This window comes from Chenopodium album, chromosome 9, assembly GCF_948465745.1.
Source record: "Chenopodium album chromosome 9, dcCheAlbu1.1, whole genome shotgun sequence".
Lineage (NCBI taxonomy): Eukaryota > Viridiplantae > Streptophyta > Magnoliopsida > Caryophyllales > Amaranthaceae > Chenopodium > Chenopodium album.
In genome coordinates, this window is record NC_137842.1 from 70,925,238 (window position 1) to 70,942,904 (window position 17,667).

Below are 17,667 nucleotides of genomic sequence, written 5' to 3' on the forward strand. Positions count from 1 at the left end.
TTATGATGTCACATTCTCACACAATAGTAACATAGAGATGTACTTGTATGTATTAAGGACGCCTATCTCAAACAAATATACGGAGTACAAAATGGAGGTATTGTGTTATTGCTAAAAAAAAGGGGTTTCCATAAATAGATGAAAAGACCAGGTTTTATGAACAGAAGTTTAGTGGAAACCAAAACTCTAAACTTCTGTTCAAATGACGCACTAATGGACAACTTCAATTTTTTTTAACACTAGTACACTACTACAACCACATATCAAATGGGAGAGTGAAGGATAAGTTAAGTAATTAGAGTTTCCTTTCTGATTGTTAGAGATCCTGTGGATCGACTCTCATCACCTGCCTAACTGTCCTTGAGTCTCTCTAAACAGCAAAAAAAAAAGGAATATTAGTTAGGGCCTGTTCATTTACTGAAGTGAGCTGAATTGAAGTGAACTGATTGGAGCTAAAAATTGAACTGATATTACGTTGAAGTGAACAGGTCCTTTGTAATTACTAGAATTTCTGTTACAATAATGTTTTACCATTTTACATTGAAAAAATTGGCAGTTAGGCCTTCCCTAGAAATTTCCCATATTGCTACAATAATGAAGTACTCCGTATAAGTTACTCAACACTACACCTAAACAACCAAGTCCCAAATTAAGCAAAAACATAGGCCCCCAAACCTTGGGTTTCTTAATACAAACATTCATGAAACAAGGGTAAGAAAATGTTACAAGCAGGCCAATTGCTCCTACAATCGATCCTAGGCTTGGTAAGAAGGGGAATGTTATTGCTAAAGACAAGTTCCCGGCGAAACAATATAAAAACCTAAATGCACTCCGGAGCCAAGAGGGACATGGCCTGTTCTTCGCTAGGATATATCGAAACTCTATGTTGTCAAAGCTTGCCATGGCATATATTTGGTACGCGCATAGCTGGTGTGCTAATACAAACACTAGAATCAATCCTAGCATTGTTGTTGACGCGCTATCTTTGTGAAATGCTCCCAGTGTGTATGTGATCCCTGTCCTTGTTATCTTGTTTCCATAAGCCCAATATCCAACAATGGCTAGTGGGAAGACACACAAAAACATCATACAATAAGAGATTTTTTACTGCTTTCCACGTTGTTATATGAGGTGGAATTTTCGAGTTTGTAGGCAATGTCCCCTGCATAAAACTAATGTCTAGTAAGATTATGAGATGTAAATAAGTAAGATTAAGAGCTTGTTATATCTACCTGAATCTCAAGGACAAGGTTATGACCTCGAAACGAAAGAGCAATCATCTCCATTGCAAAAAAAAGTGCTTAAAAATACACTCAAATTATCTTCCAATTCTTCAAATATGGGATTATATGACACGTTTTCAACTCTGCCTTTGGCAATGGATATAATCCATAGAAGGGAGATTAGTACTATGGAAGCAATAGTTCCTTTAAGTTAGGGTGTTGCGCTAGTAAAAATGCCAAACAAACAAATATTAAGAACCATTCATTTGTGCTTAAAATTTTTGGACAATTAGAGCTTTCGGAACAAATCAATTCGTACAAGAGTTTCAATGTTGAACCACCAGTGATAACAAGCATTGTACATGTTCCTCCTGATAAGTATAAGATTGGAACATACATAACCATTTCGCGAGTTTTGGACCTGAGGCAGTGCAATAAGATTATTGATACGTTTTTATGTACATGGTGTATATATATGTAATGTAGAAAGGATACAAGAGAAGAATTATAGGCGGTTACAAAAACTTATTAGCATAATTAATTATGATCTCTATGTTTGTCTGATTGGCAGTAAAACAATTAGTAGCATGTTTTAGATGATACTCCGTACAACCCATAGAAAACAAATTAACATCATAGCTCCCTAAATGTATATTATCAGTTAAATGTCTTCATCATTTCATTATAGTGTATCATGAATTTGCTACACAAATTCGAAATTAGGTTGAAGAGTCATTATTGAATTACAGTAACTAATTAAGGGTGAAAATTGGTGTTGGAATAATGAAACAACAATTTTTGCATGTCTTGTAACGTTGCTACGTGTGGATGGAACTATTTCGATCTCTTTGGAGCGAAAATTGTTAACACGATTCCTAAGAGTTGTGCAATATTTAGAAAATTTATCATAAAAGAAACTCTTCAAAATATTTAGTAAAACGAGTTTTTGTCAGGCTCTACGCTAGAATAATTTGTTGCTTTAACGAACATGCATGTCTGATGGCGGAAAAATCATGCGAACTATGCCGTGGAGCCGTGACAGTACAGTACAAATCGATAGAAATATTTTTCACAAACAAGGTAAGGAAGAGGTCATCAGGTCAAAACTCAAAACAAGCAAGTGTTTTAAAAGAATTAAGGTATTTGTGCAAAGAGTCAATCAATGGTAAAGTAGTCCACAATAATTTCTCCAAATAATTAATAAATTGAAATTAATATCAACCTTGAAATTACAAACACTAATTATACATCCTAAAATGAAACTTAATTATCACTCATCATGTAAAGGAACACGTTGATTCACTTCACATGTTAGCTAGAAACATTAAACGTAATCCACATCGTTACAAACTTGTCATCATTTTACCATTTGCAACCTTTTTTTTCCACCTAACCCCAACCTACAAAAAATACTTTATATTATACATACACAACCTTATTATTACTTATTATTACATACTTCGTATGCGTTACGTTATATTTTTGTTAATTATATTAGTGAGGCTTGAAAAAATGAAATTCAACCCCATTAGCAATAACAACGTAAATACCAGCAGCAATCATTAATACACTAAGTACCATCCCTAAGACCCCTAATCCCCAATTTAGACACCACATTGGACCATAAGCTTTAGGCTTTTTCAAAACGATCCAAATAAAACAAGGGTAGGCTAAGGTTAAGGGCAAGGCAATCCCTCCAATAAGTCCAGCAAAGCTTGCAACGAAGGGGAATGCAACCGCGAAGAAGAAGCATAGGAACCCACATAGTGCTCGGAATATGGCTCGTAGCCACCACGGACATGGCTTCTTTTTTCTCATTGTGTACTTGGACTCAATGTCATCAAACATTGGCATACCATAGATTTGGAACGAACTTAGGGCGTTAACAATCACGAATAAACTTGTTAGGCCTAGGATGAATTGGGATGTGTCACGTCCATGGAATTGATACAAGGCTGTTAGCATGCCTCCATCTTGTGGTATCTACATACAATACAATTATAACAAATATTAGTACATTTTTATCAATCATAACACGAAAACATATTAACTATAATAACATAATTATTTTTTTTAATAGAAATATTAGTAATTACCTTGTTTCCATAAGCCCAAAATCCCCCAATTGCAAGAGGATACAAGCACATTGCAATTAGAACATAAGCTGATTGGACACCCTTCCACATTGGTACCCTTGATGGGTGTTTCTCGCTTGAAGGCATTGTTGCCTGAAATGATAGCAATTGAATCATTCATACTATTAGTCATGTTTCATACTTTAGACATTAAGTTAAACTTAAACTTACATCGTGCACATGTGTCCATGATCTAATTTGTACCCGTATATCATATTCAGTTAGTTTTATTTACTTTTACATAAAATTAGAGCCGCCTACCAACTTGTCTTTATTTATTTTTGTTTTACGTGTCGTTCTATTAAAGAGATTGATAAAGACATGGATTAAGCTAGATTGTTAAAGTAAATTGAGTCTAAGACTCTTAAGAATCTAATTAACTAACACAATGTGACATAAAGTAAGCAAAAACTAATAACATATAGACGTTGATACACTAACAACATGATGTAATACACGATAACATCATTTGAATTAGCCCATAAAACCGACTTTGAACAATTGAAAGACACCTACCAAGAAACAATGAATTGAAGATTTAATGTTAAAAAAAAAATGATGCGACTAGCAATGAAAAATGACAAAATAAAGACTCTTTTGAAGACTACTTTTCTCCATTTCATACGCTCACCAAACCACTGTAGTAGTGTAACACACTAAAAGTCAAATTTTATGTCAATTTTTAAACACAAAGTAGCCCACAAAGGGGTACCAACCAAGCCACCACACCAACAACCTACTAAAGATTTTTCCTATATTTCAAATGGCATTTAATTCTATTATATTGATTGATTTTCTAAATTGGCTTAAGAATAGGTCAAAGTCATAAATTGAAACAGGACGGTCCATTTAGAGATAGAGTTTCATTATAAACATGCACCTTGCTTAGCTACTTGGCAACTTGCTCATAACAATAATATCTTCGATTAGGGTAAATAATTGAGTTGATATATATTTGTTTCATTAACCACCTTATATCTGCTACACTACTACTAGTGTTCTAAAATGTGTACGCGTTACACCTTTAAATGATGTAAATAATTTAGAAATCAAACATATGTAAATAATAAGTACATTGTTAACATGATAAATTATTACCTGAATTTCGAGTATGAGATTGTGGCCTCTAAAAGCGAAAGCAATAATCCCAAGTGCATTAAGGACACTAAACACATTCTTAATAGTGGAAGCAGATCGGACCGGCTCATAGGATACTCCGGGTAGAGCATGCTTAGCGACGGACACGGCCCATATTATGGTGATGTAAGCCACGGCGGTGATGGCGCCAATCAAAGAAACACCGGCAATGGAGTTCATGTTTGGTAGTTGAGACAACACCACGGCAGCACAAGTGAACACCAAGTACCACTCCGTTAAGGTTAAGGGCTTAGCCGTACAATCTTGGCCACAAACTATTTGGAAGAATATTTTGCACGTGGACCCCGCTATACTAATCAGAAGCACGCACGTGCCAGCTGATAAGTACATGTATGGGAACATTGCCATTAGCTTGCCTGCTTTTTCACCTGTCAACCAATTCCAATTAAGATAACATTAGTCACATTATCTTTAATTTGATTTAAATTTTTATTACATTGATCACGTATAAGTTCAAGCAAGGTTGTTCGTTCTTGGTTAGTTACGTACCAAAAGCTGCAATACATAGCGTGAAGTAACGACTGTAACGAACACCCGTCTCCGTTGATTCGTGGAGTTGTACTAGTAGATAGAGGGTGTAAAGTTGCCATAGGAAGGCTAATGTTAAACAGATGATTCCCCATGTCCTGCACCCACCAAGTTTAAATTAGATTTAGAAGTCGAAACAAGCAAGTCAAACAATTACATACCAATATATTTAAGTGTAAGTAAAATGAAACAGAAGGAGTAATTTCGTACAATAACAATTAACAAAGGTATGAACAAGCAATGACCTCACTATGATTTTGGGTGGGTGGGAATAGTAGTGGGGTGGTTTGACCAAAGCTAGAGTGTCAACATAGTTTGAAATAAATTATTTGAAGAAGACAAAATAAAAGTCAAGTTATTCTGCCCAACGATCACATACCAAAAGAAAAAAAAGCAAATTTACCTAATTTTGTCATGGATTTATATTCCAATAAAAATGTTTTATGTAGGTAGAAGCATCACATGCATGCATATTTTTTCTTACGCAATTACCACATTTAATTAAACACTTTCATCCGTCTCTAAAATTCAAATTTCTATACCTAGTAAAAAAGATAATTTTTTTTTAAAATATCTGAAACACTAAAACATTTATATGGTAAAAAACAAATGTATAAACTTACTGATTATTATGAATTTAAGACATAAGATAGAGAGTTTAAACGGGATCAATTCATTCACGTATTCACATAAAATTGGACGGTTCAAAATATTGTAAGAAATTTGAAAAAAACAAATATAGATGTATATACTATATGTAGGGAAGATTAGGGATTATAACTTACCAACCAAGGACAGTAAAAGCAACTGGAAGAACAAGAGCCTGAATTCCAATCCCAGAACAAAGCGTATGAAAAGCAGCATAAAACGCATTTCCATTCCTAGACTCCGTAATAGGAAGCCAAGCATCTTGAGGATCAAGCTTAGTCATGCTAATCGCCTTCCTAATCGGGCTAGCTATCGGCGTTATGGCTCTCCTCAAGGGGCTAGCCAAAGGGGTTATAGCCCTTCTAAGTGGACTAGCCAATGGACTAATGAATTGGACCGGCGTCCTAGGCCTAGACCCTTTAGGGGTTTTATTAGTCCCATTATTATTATTATTATTAAGACCATTTATAGGCTCGACGTTCTCATTAAATGAAAGGAGAGGTGACCGGGATAAAGACGGGGAATGAAACTGTGATGGCGGGGCGGATATTGGTGGTGTCATGGGTGTGACCGTGCCCGATTTTGGTGTGGCCGTGCCTGATCTAGGTGTTAGAGGGGCTGAGTATATCTCCCTAGCTTCACTCATTTTTGCGTTGTTAGTTGTTTGCTAAACTTTACGTTGTGTTATAATTTTAAACCTTTAGAGGAGTGTTACATATATATAGTATATGACATTATATTATGTACAAGTAGGAAAATAAATAATTGAGAATAAATGGGCCATGCATGAAGAGTGGATTGATGAGTAGGTGTAATAGTTAAGTTATTATTCAACATTTCCTCTTTCTTTCTAAATGGGGTTTGGTGTGACTGTGAGAATAATACAAGTATAATTAAAGTTAAGAGATTTTTATTATTTTGTAATTATATGAATTACCTAGTTGATATTATCTAATTATTATTTGGCGTTTCCTGGATGATTCGGTTAATGTTAATGGGAACAGCTAGCTTGCTTCATTATAATATTGGACTGTATGTACACGTATGACCGATTGACCGTATATTTGTTGATTATTTTTTATGTTGTTGAAGTTGAATTATACGTGTGTGAATTTAATCAAGCATTTTAGTTATGTTGATATGAGATTAGTTAAAATTAAATATAATTTAAGACTTCTACTAAAGTAATACTTCGTTTATTGTATAGTGGGCATATATATATGCTTCCAAAAAATGTATTTTATGGTCCAAAAGTAGTACAAGTTTTATACTACAAGTTTTATATGGAGCATGCATAGTGTAGTACTAACCTTAAGTCCTTAATTTGTTAGTATTGAAATGTAAATTCTCTGACCAGCAAAAGGTTTGCCTCTATAAGTCAAACGCAACAAACAAATAAAAAATAAAGCATCCTAAAAGATTAAGTGTACACTTTCTAATTTAAGAAGTATAATAAGGGAAGAAGGGTAAGAGGATCCTCGCCCCAAAAGGATTGATCCCAAAGCCTCAAGATTAGGAGATATAGCCATACAATACTTACCATTAGATCAATATGAGTACTAATTAATGACATAGGTTGATATTCTAATTATTAGTGAGATCGAGGGATAAGTAAGTTGGTTAAAGGCTTAAAGCCCTCCTCCTAAATTTAAGAGATTTTGGGATCAATAATTCTCATCATCCACCCTGATATTGTAGTTTTTTATATTTTCAATGTGAAACAATTTATCCCGACTTATTTTTATTTAAAAATAGATGTGTCATATATCTAAATAAAGGAATTCTGTTATGACTTGGGAGATATAAGTAGGTACGTTAGTAATTAATGTTGGATAATAAGAAAAAAAAGAGTGAAAAGGAAAGAAAGTAGTGGAATAAAAATACGAGAGTATAAATTATTGATAAAGAGGGAGTAGAAAAGTCAAAGCAGGTTGGTGAGAATGTGAGATAAAGATATAGGTTGACCTGGTATTTCCTTGGCGGTTGTCAAAGTATAGTGAGGACTACAAAATTGGCTGCCACATTATTATCTCTTATTTGTTTAATAATTTGGTACCATCCTTTTTTATTTTGTTATATTTGTTGGTGAAAAAGTTTCCCTTATAATTTGGCAAATCCATAATTACAGGGAACTTTGTGAAAGAAGCCACTTTCCTTTGTCACTAAAACTTTAGCATTGTTTAATGTTTATGTGTTATTCTTTGTTGGATTGGGGCCTTAATTAGGGTGTTGGGGGGTTACAAGCCGAAAGCTAATTATTGGTTATGATTTATGAGCAATGTTCACCTTGGGCTCGATCCATTAGGTGGGTGGAGTGATCTATAAACTCATGGTCTCAAACTTTCATGTATGTATACAATGAGTCTATTATTTTGGGTGCACATGTATTCAATGAGTACGTGACATATCCGTCACATGACATATTGTTTTATGAGCAGAAATTTGGCAACCTTTGAATTGAGTTGTACGTATATTGGTAAATAATTGAGATTATATTAAGATTTGGATGTGAGTACCCTTAAGATAGCAATGATGAAAATTACTCCTTATGAAAGTTATGAAAATCTCACCACTAACTATATCATGCCTTTACTGATAAATGAACAAAAAATTTGGAAGTGCAAGATTTTATTCATTGATATCTTGTTTTACACAAATCAGACCATCATGAATTGTACAACACTCCCTCTGTTTTTTTGAAGTGGCTCATTGAAACTTGGCACATATACTGATATAAAACTTTGACCAATAATATCTTTGATTATGAATTAAGTACTAAACTGTATTAATTAAAACAAGAGTATATTAAAAATCTATTGATTAACACGATTTTCACAAATGTCTACATGATTACAATCATTACATTATTTATCTTTATGTATGATTCACAAACAATGGTCAAAGTAGGTCAATATCAATGGGACACTTAAAAAAAAAAAAAAGATGTATGACTCAATTACAAATCAATTTGTTTTTCTTATTAGGTGAATGACAAAAAAAAAAAAAAAAAAAAAAAAAAAAAAAAAAAAAAAAAAAAAAAAACCCAAAATAAATTTTTTTTTTTTAAAATTTGACTTGTTTTTAATTTCAAAGTATTTCATAAACTCCATGATGAATAGTTTTGTTTATCACAGGGTAAATAGCGATTTTAAAGGGTTTTGTCCATTTATATTGAAAAATTTACACTTTTGCCCTTGTGATAATTACGGAGATAAAGGTAATATATGATTTATACAAGAGTAGAAACTCATATGAATTTGTGGGAATTAAATTGCTTACTACTTTAAATTTCATTTTTTCTATAATTGTTTGGTTTAAAATGTGGAAAGTAAATTTTCACACGAAATTCAAGGCCTATACACTTTTTTTTTTTGACGGGGAGAGCCTATACACTCGGTCATTAGCTCATTCTTTTTTTTTTTTTTTTTTTTTTGAGGAACGGTTAAGCTCATTCAATAAACAAATAAGTAAAATATTATTTGCTTATTTATTGATTAAATAAGAAAATAAATCTCGGGTGTATGATATTTTTAAGGAATTTCTATTTACCTTTTTTTTTTTTTTTTTTAATTTTTTTTAGGAGAAATTTCTATTTACCTAGAAAGAACTAGATAATTAAATTTCTACTCCATATAGAGAAGTGAAAATTCATGAGATTTTCTACTCCCTCCTATTCCATTGATTTATTAATTTTTTTGTTTCAACGAAACATCTAAATTTTTTTCAATTCCCATATTTTCTTGTGCCAATTTTTTAGATTTTCTCTTTCCTTTCCATTTTTACAGTTTTACTTGATTCGATTTCCCTTCGTTACGCAGTAATTAATTTCCTGGGTTTTGAGAGTAGTTTTGGTCTAATGAGATCGTTGGTTGTGAAATTGTGATGTAATCAAGGAGTCATGGAGCAGCCATTGATGAAACTAAACAATCATAGATTAGACAAGGGTCAACCTAATTTCTGCAGGTACTCACATTTTCCTTATTTTAATTTAATTTTGTTGACAAACTTAGATATTATACCTCTATTGACTCCAATGGCGGTTGATTATATAGTATATTTTTATCGTATTAAAAATTACAAATTTGAAAAACCCTTTTAATTTAAAGGCACGCATTTGCTTCCTTTGAAAGAAATCAAAATGCCAACTTATTCTTGTTCTTTATTCTATTTGGTTAGTCAATTCTATGTTCTTTTGTTGGTCTAACAATCTTTATTAGTTGGGTTAATCTTAATTTTTCCTAGATTAGCTTCAAGATGTGGGTTTGATTTGTAATTTAATATATCTATTGACTAATGTTCTTTAAATACTACTATGTTCAAAATCAAAACCCAGAATTTGGTTCCAAATGTGCTGCCTTTACCTTATGTGACTCTATACGTACATAAGTCATAAGGCTATATCTTTATTGTGTACCTGAATGTATACGGGCTAATGAACGGGATATATCAAATTTGCTAGGTAAAATATTGATGAAAATTCTTGGGAGATTTCTTTTTTCCTTTAAAAAAATTAACAAATAAAAAATTCAGGATTAAGGGTTTGGAATGTTGTGTTGAAGGTAGGATAATTGACTCGTCTATTATTATCTTGATGGATGTAAAGAGGGAGGTAATGGGCAAATGATGTAGACCGAATGTGCTATGACTCTATGAGTTCTTTGGTAAAACCTGATGATAATGAGTTTTTAATCGACTAAGCTAATTGTCAACGACACATAATGAGGTTGTTAATATTGAACTTTTCCTTTTTTTTTTTTTTTATTTTTTTTATTATTTTTTTTATTTGGGGCAAGGAGAAAGAAAGTTGAATGTGTATGGCTTGGGCTACCATGGGAGGGGATTAAACTCGAGGGATAGTAGAGGTACTTTTATTCTATGGATGCTTGGATGGGGGGCGGAAGTGAGGGGATTCTGATATACTAATGGATGAGAATTAAACCCCTCCATCTCGGGGGTGGAATGTGAGAGTGTGTACTGCTCTATCCCGTCTTGAACCTTTATAAAATTGCAGTTAGTGACCCTCTAGATCATAGTTTAATTTAGTTCTTCAGATACTTTATAAATTGAATACAATTTCTGATAAAAGAAGGAGTTTTACTTAAGGCTGACATATGGGATCTCTTGGTATGGGAGGATATAAATGTAGAAAGATTGGGAGAGAAAAGCTAGAGCTTACTAGGTCTTGGTAAAATTGAAATGCAGTTGGTTGTTATAAAGTAGTTATATGGGTAGTATACCAGGCTCTTGAACGGATGATCAACAGGTTTTCAAACAAATGTTCTATAATTACAGCATGCATAATGGATAAACTATAATATTGGGTATCTTGTAGAGTTGCTACAATAGAAGCAGTTTTGTTCCATTACATGGAGCTGAAGGTTCTGTTAGCCTGTCTATATCTTGGATAAAAATGTCTAATGGAACATGGCATGTGTGGAAGGGAACATTGTGGATAGTTACCTTATTTAAGCTATTGTTGAGTGTTTGTAAAATGGAATTATGATTCATATCATGTTGAATTCGTTCTCAAATGCAACAGGCTTCACAGCTGAATGATGCATAATGTGTGTATGAATTGCGGTATCATGTATTTCAAGTCTGTTGACAACTGACATGGACAAAATATTTGCCTTACTTTCTCTTTCAATATTTTAGGCTGGTTTATTTTGAGCTTGTACTTTGCAAAATCTTGGTTGTTAATTTTTTTTTTTTCGTTTGTGGGATGGGGGTGGAGGGAAGGGATTCGAGGGATAACCACAAAAATCAATGTTGTAAACAGATATTTTTAATCAATAATCATTAACAGTTTTTTGTTACATTTTACATCTATCTAGCCAATCTAGGGATAAATATGCTAACATATACAAACTCGGGAATTTTTTTATTCTTTTCTCCTTAGAAGCTACATATTAGTAATTGTTGGTTAGTCTGCTCTTGTTGGGAGTATGATAATGAGGAAGAGCAACAACTATCCATCGATAAGAGGAGGGCTTTCTGCAAGTCTGTAGCTTCATATCTTTGGAGAATAGAGATAGCATACTCCATAAATCTTGAATCGCATGGCAATCTAATCGGGCCATCACTTGTCACTCCAAACTCTTCTTCGGCCATTTTCAATAACTCTCTAAGAATTTCACTCTGAAGATACTTTAAGGGAATCACAAATCGTCTTCCATCCATTGTATAGACGACAAAGTGACCCTTTTCAGTCTCTGATTTCAGCCAGGAAATCCTTTTTCTGCTGGCTGCTGCTAGCTTTTGCCACTTCTTTGCCATACTGATAAGCTTCTTAGTACTAATCATGTTTTAAACTCTTGGAAAACAGAGGGAAAGAGCTATGAAGTTTGGAGTGTTAGATTTGATTTTAAGTTTGTTTGAGAGAATCAGGGGAGGTGGCTAGCCTTTTATAGACCCTTGTCAATGAAAAGGGATTTACTGTCAATCACTTTACACTGCCTCCTTGCTTTCAAAACCATGTGGATGTTGTCTCAAGAAAGCTCTGCCAAGCTAGTGGACATGTCTGATTTAAAGTTTATTAGAAGCCTGCATATGAAGGACATTTGTCAATTATGGAGTATTGATCAAAGTTTTACCTATATTATATAGAAGCTATCTTATTAAGTCTCTTGCAAGCCACTAGATAATGAAGGACTTATTGATGCTAATTGCTAAGTTGTTGTATGACATACTGGACCCTCTGATCTCATCAGGATATCCTATGGTAATATTATTGAATTAAGCAATCAAAATGACTGGGTAGCTCTATCTATTCATAGTTATTAGATTAATTAAAGTACCGGCCTTTGTTATCTCATTCATATCCAGGTCAGATATTGGCACAATCCCTTGTATGAAAATAGGAGAATTCTAGATAAAAACCTTACATTAAACACTATTTTTTTCGAAGGAAAAATAGGTAATTCTTGGAATAAGATGGAATTTTTGCCTAACTTCTAGAGTTTCATCATTGATGAAGTACTTCAAGTTTATTATAATTTGACGAATATCACATTGAAAAGCTCTGTTTGTATACATCTTCTTGGATAAAATCACAAGGCAGTTTGATAGGTTCCTCACTGAACACTTCCCATGTTTTATAACATTTGATATAAGGGTCCTTTATTGTTTCACCTCCATGTTGTAAACAAAGAAGTGACCTTTGTTAGTAATTGCTGTTCGTGAACAAGAAATTCTGCTCCTGCTATTGCTGATAGCCTTGGTCTTATGATGAGCTTCTTAGTAATGGTCATATTCTTGATGCTAGAACTAGAATAAGGAACTTGTTTGTGTTGGGTTCAAAGGAATTGTGGCAAGTGTCCAAGATTTTATTTTCTCTAGTCAAATGCTGGATGTTTATGTTGCCTCTTATGTTCCATAACAAAGCCATGTGAATGCTGGGCCAAAGCAATCTACCATGCATGTTCTCATGCCAAATAATATTTTTCTCTAAAGCTATCTTTTTGAAGTCTTGAAGGTAGTTGGCATGAAACTCTACCACACATGTCAACCCAAGAAGCGATATATCTTCTTAAATAGTGAACCTAGACAGTTTAGTTTCTTAAGCCACTAGATTTTGTGCTAGTTTAAGAGTAAAGGGATAAGATGATTACTAATCTGTAGAATTGTCTCCTTTCTTATGGTTGGTAAAGTGGTAAACCATGGTTGTAAAGCCAAAAGCACACTTAGGACTTGGCTGATTTATTGATGTCAAGTGGTTACTAGACAAATTGAGTACTTAAAAGTGATTATCATTGGGAAGTTATATGAGAACCACACAAATTACATCAAATTGAGGCATGTGGGGTTTTTACTTCTTATTTTTTCCCAAGTGTAATTTAGGTACTGTATGCTGTTGCTCACGGCTACAGGGCTAAGGTGCATCTTCGTTAGCCTATGTATGTCCATATTAACACTTATTGGGGCTCATGGGATGTACCTAGAAGAGATTGTTCTGGAATTTCTTTTCAAGGTTTTTTTTTGCCTCCTACCAGCCTACCACACTGAAAAGGAGAAGAATATGGTAGTTCCTCTGTCTGAAATGCTTGGACTATTACGAAATCCTTACACAAATCTCAGTGTGATTAAATTAATACTGCTATATAATTAGATCAACAACAATAAAAGCTATCCATTGACTTGATCGATGATTAAGCTGATGTTTTAAAACAACATAATGGGTCACAATTCAAAACAGTGAATATGTTCATCGACGAAGTTTCTGTGGATTTTATTACTCCTGATACTGATGGTGAAAGTTCATTTTGTTAAGGTATTTTATCTTGAAGTTTTTAGATTGATGTTTCCTTTTTCCCTCAGCCTTCCCCCCTCTCTTCGTTTTCTTGCATGTGAAGTATTTCTGTGAGGAAGGATTCCAACGAACATTAGCTTCTTATAAAACATCCAAATTGCTTCTGTTGAGACTGATGAGTTAAGATACCAAAGTTTGTAAAGACCTTTTTTCCTTTGGAAATATTTTATTGGACTTCATCTATTTTGTACTCTTTTTTTATTATTATTTTTAATCCTTCTTTCCTTCCATCATGCTAGATATTGGAATAGCTGATTTGTATGCAACTATATTGAAGGAGGGGGTGGGGGAACTACAAGTATAATCACGAGATTCCGAGTGCAAAATTGTTTGATTATGAATAAAATATTTGGTTACATTTGACATTAGTGACTTGATCTATGTACAATTTAAGAATTTGTTTGTTTTCTATCTAGAAGCTACAGATAAGTAATTGCTGCTTGGTGTTCTCTTGTTTTAAATCTGATAATGACAATGAAGAGTGATAGCTAACCAAAGACAGAATTAGTGCTTTCTCTAAATCTTCATTTCCTTGTCTTTGGAGAATAGAAATAGCATGTTCCATGAAAATTGAATCACATGGTAATGTGATAGGTCCATCACTTGACAGTCCAAACTCTTCTTCTGCCATTCTAAAGAGCTCTGTGAGTATCTCACTTTTGAGATACGTCAAGGGAATCATGAACCGTCTTCCATCTGTTGTGTAGATGACAAAGTGACCCTTATTGGCTACTTTTGTTCTCTGCCAGGAGATCCTTCTTCTGCTGTCTGCTGCTAGCTTCTGCCACTTTCTTGCCATTTCGAGGAGTTTCTTAGTACTAATCATGATTTTGAATCTTAAGAAATATACAGGACTTTTGGGATTTAAGAAATTGGATAAGAATTGGTCTGTGTTGGTATTTTTGGTTTAAGGAAATTACAAAAGGCAAGGTTTTTATAGCCCCTAGCCAAAGATTATGACCTCTATCGTGTCATTTGCAAAGTCTTGGTAGCCAAACCATGTGGATGTTGGACCCAGGAACTTGTCCAAGCAGGTGGGCATGTCTAGATTATTTGTTTGCCCTGAAGCCAATATTTTGGTGAGTAGTTTCATAAAGTTTCTAACCTGTGGTGGCCAAAAGAGCCTCTAGATTGTGGATTTCTTGAGATTGCCGAGAACAAGTATGCATTTGTGCTGGACAAGAAATATTTAAGTTTGTCCGATCTGAAATTGTTATCTCCTGTCTTTGTTAACTTGTTAAGTGACCAAAAAAACAACTGCAACCAAGTTGTCGCAATTATGAGTCGATTAAAGGTTAATCTATCTAGTGGTGGGAAGTAAATGTTTATGTAGCAAAAATAGTATTGCTAACCTGACAGAATCCAAACTAGGTGTAAAAGATGGTGAAAGAGCCTTCTCTTGTGGGATCATATTGTTAGACTTAGAATTTTGATGTGATTTTAAAAATTAGTGCATAGTATTATCACACAGAAGGTTTATTATTGTGATGGATAACTCTGAAATAGGAGTGAAATGGGTTGAATGATAAAAAAATATGGTGTATAAGCATGATGATTGGTGCAACCCTATGTCCTTATAAACGTATGCTCTTTTCTAAGAATATCTGAATATTCTATTTTTCCACTCTGCGCACCTAAGACATTGATGATGCCATTGGTCTTCCTTGAAGGCTTGAAACATAAGACATCAAACTTAAGTTTATTGTTGAGGAAGCAAGTTATATTGATGCTATCTTCTCTTGGTTTAGCATGAAACACTTATCTTCACCTTTTGTTTTGAAGTGCCTGCAGCATTGCTTGGATGATATATCAACATAATATCGTTGGTAAAGATTTAGCGTGAATGAATTACTAATGTATTGAGCAAAACTAATGGAATGAGATGATTATGCTAGAGTATATACAAAGATAGTTTCTGATTATTGAAAGAGAATAGGCTCTTGAATGAAATTTTGGGTCTCTTGATTTGAAAATTGGGTATAGGCTGGCTAATTTCTTCTCAAATTCATTTTACTGTTAAATTCTGCTTGTGGTTCTTTTTACTCCCCTTCTGGCTACTAATGGACATTCAATTTTAAATTTTAATGGAGTTTCTCTTGTAAATTCCTATATTTTTTCTTCTTTTTTTTTTTTTTTTTTTCCTTTTGTTTTGTTACTTTGTACTCCTTTTGACTGGCCTTTTACTCCTGTATGTGATAGTTTGTTTTTATGGTAGGATTTTTTTTTATTTTTTTATTTTTTATTTATTTTTACTTTGCAATCAAGAATTTATTTCTTTTTCAATAGGTTGATTCTACTATAGGGAGAGGCAAAAGTGACAAACACAAGAAAATGTTATCCAAAGGCTAACTATTTGATTATGAACAAAATTTTCTGTTACATCTGTATTGTATTCTAAACACTAATCATAGACTATTCAGGAAATTGTAATAATTTCCCTCGTGCCTTCCTAGAAGCTAGAGATTAAAAATTGATTATTGTTGTATCCTTGCTGCATATTTGATGATGATGATGAGGAGCGGCAACTGTCCAAGGATATGATAACTGCTCTCTCCAAATCCTCATTTGCATGTCTTTGGAGAATAGACATGGCATATTCCATAAAAGTCGAATCACAAGGTAATGTTAGAGGCCCTTCACTTATGAGTCCAAACTCCTCTTCTGCCATCTTAAGCAGCTCTCTAACTATCTCACTCTGAAGATATACCAAGGGAATCATAAACCGTCTTCCATCTGTTGTATATATTACAAAATGACCCTTGGCCACTGCTGGTTTTGGCCATGAAATCCTTCGTCTGCTGGCTGCTGCTAGTTTCTTCCATTTTCTTGCCATGGTGATGAGCTTCTTTGTACTAATCATGTTTTAGATCTTGAGAAAATTAGAGGTGGATTGAAATATGGAGTTTAAGGATGTAGAAAACTAGAAACGGATGAGGAAGTTTGTATTTGATTTGAGGAAACTATGAGAAGTGCGCGAGCTTTTATAGCTCCAACCCAAAGACATACGGCTCTATTGTTTCTTGTAACATGCTAATTCTTGATTACAAAAGCATGTGGAGATGGGTCCATACCACTCTTTCAAGCAGGTGGTTATGTCTTGCTTTAGCTTATTACCCTTAAGAGTAGTTGCCATCAAGTTTCTAATCCATGTAGGCCAAATAATATTACCTTGTACTGATTAAAGCATTAGTACGTTTTAGTGCTAGCCACTTGTGAGTTATGAATGGTTGTTAGAATTGCAACTCCGTGTCTCTGTCAATTAAGCAGGTGGGTGTGTCTGGATTTAGTTCACTCTGAAGCAAGCATCTGAAGAGCAGTTGTCATCAAGAGTCTAAACCACTTAGGCCATACGGGTCCTTTTTAATTAAATCATTATTTAGATGGTTGCTTGTTAGCTACTAAATTGTGGTTGTGGATAACTAAAGAGAGTTCAACTTTATCCTCTCTTTATTGAGATTACGTATAAATGATGTCTCCTGTTTTTGTTGTGTGGTGTTTGTTGGAACCTCAAGGGTCCGTAGCTTCACAAGTACATGATAATCGTTGCCAGCTGATCAAGGCCCCTCATGCTGACCTTGAGTCCTAAACCAGAAGTTAGATTCATCATTTTTTTTTTCTTCCAATAGATGGTGTATTATTTGTTGGGGTAAAGGTTTTATTAAATTAT

At 33.9% G+C, this 17,667-nt stretch overlaps 1 protein-coding gene and 3 pseudogenes across 1 annotated transcript; all 4 read right to left on the reverse strand.

The window, feature by feature from the left end:
• Window positions 1–2,407: 2,407 nt before the first annotated feature.
• LOC145560440 (lysine histidine transporter-like 8) lies at window positions 2,408–6,364 on the reverse strand. Its single transcript, XM_081621694.1, has 5 exons — window positions 5,830–6,364; window positions 5,006–5,142; window positions 4,457–4,884; window positions 3,320–3,451; window positions 2,408–3,206 (listed from the first exon to the last, which is right to left on the reverse strand). Exons 1-5 carry the CDS (start codon window positions 6,336–6,338, stop codon window positions 2,718–2,720), a joined length of 1,695 nt encoding a protein of 564 aa, XP_081477820.1. The 5' UTR covers window positions 6,339–6,364; the 3' UTR covers window positions 2,408–2,717.
• A 5,223-nt stretch (window positions 6,365–11,587) lies between these two features.
• Window positions 11,588–11,995, reverse strand: LOC145558108 (auxin-responsive protein SAUR64 pseudogene; annotated as a pseudogene).
• A 2,417-nt stretch (window positions 11,996–14,412) lies between these two features.
• Window positions 14,413–14,799, reverse strand: LOC145558109 (auxin-responsive protein SAUR67 pseudogene; annotated as a pseudogene).
• A 1,650-nt stretch (window positions 14,800–16,449) lies between these two features.
• On the reverse strand, window positions 16,450–16,860 carry LOC145558110 (auxin-responsive protein SAUR62 pseudogene; annotated as a pseudogene).
• Between the last annotated feature and the right edge of the window lie 807 nt (window positions 16,861–17,667).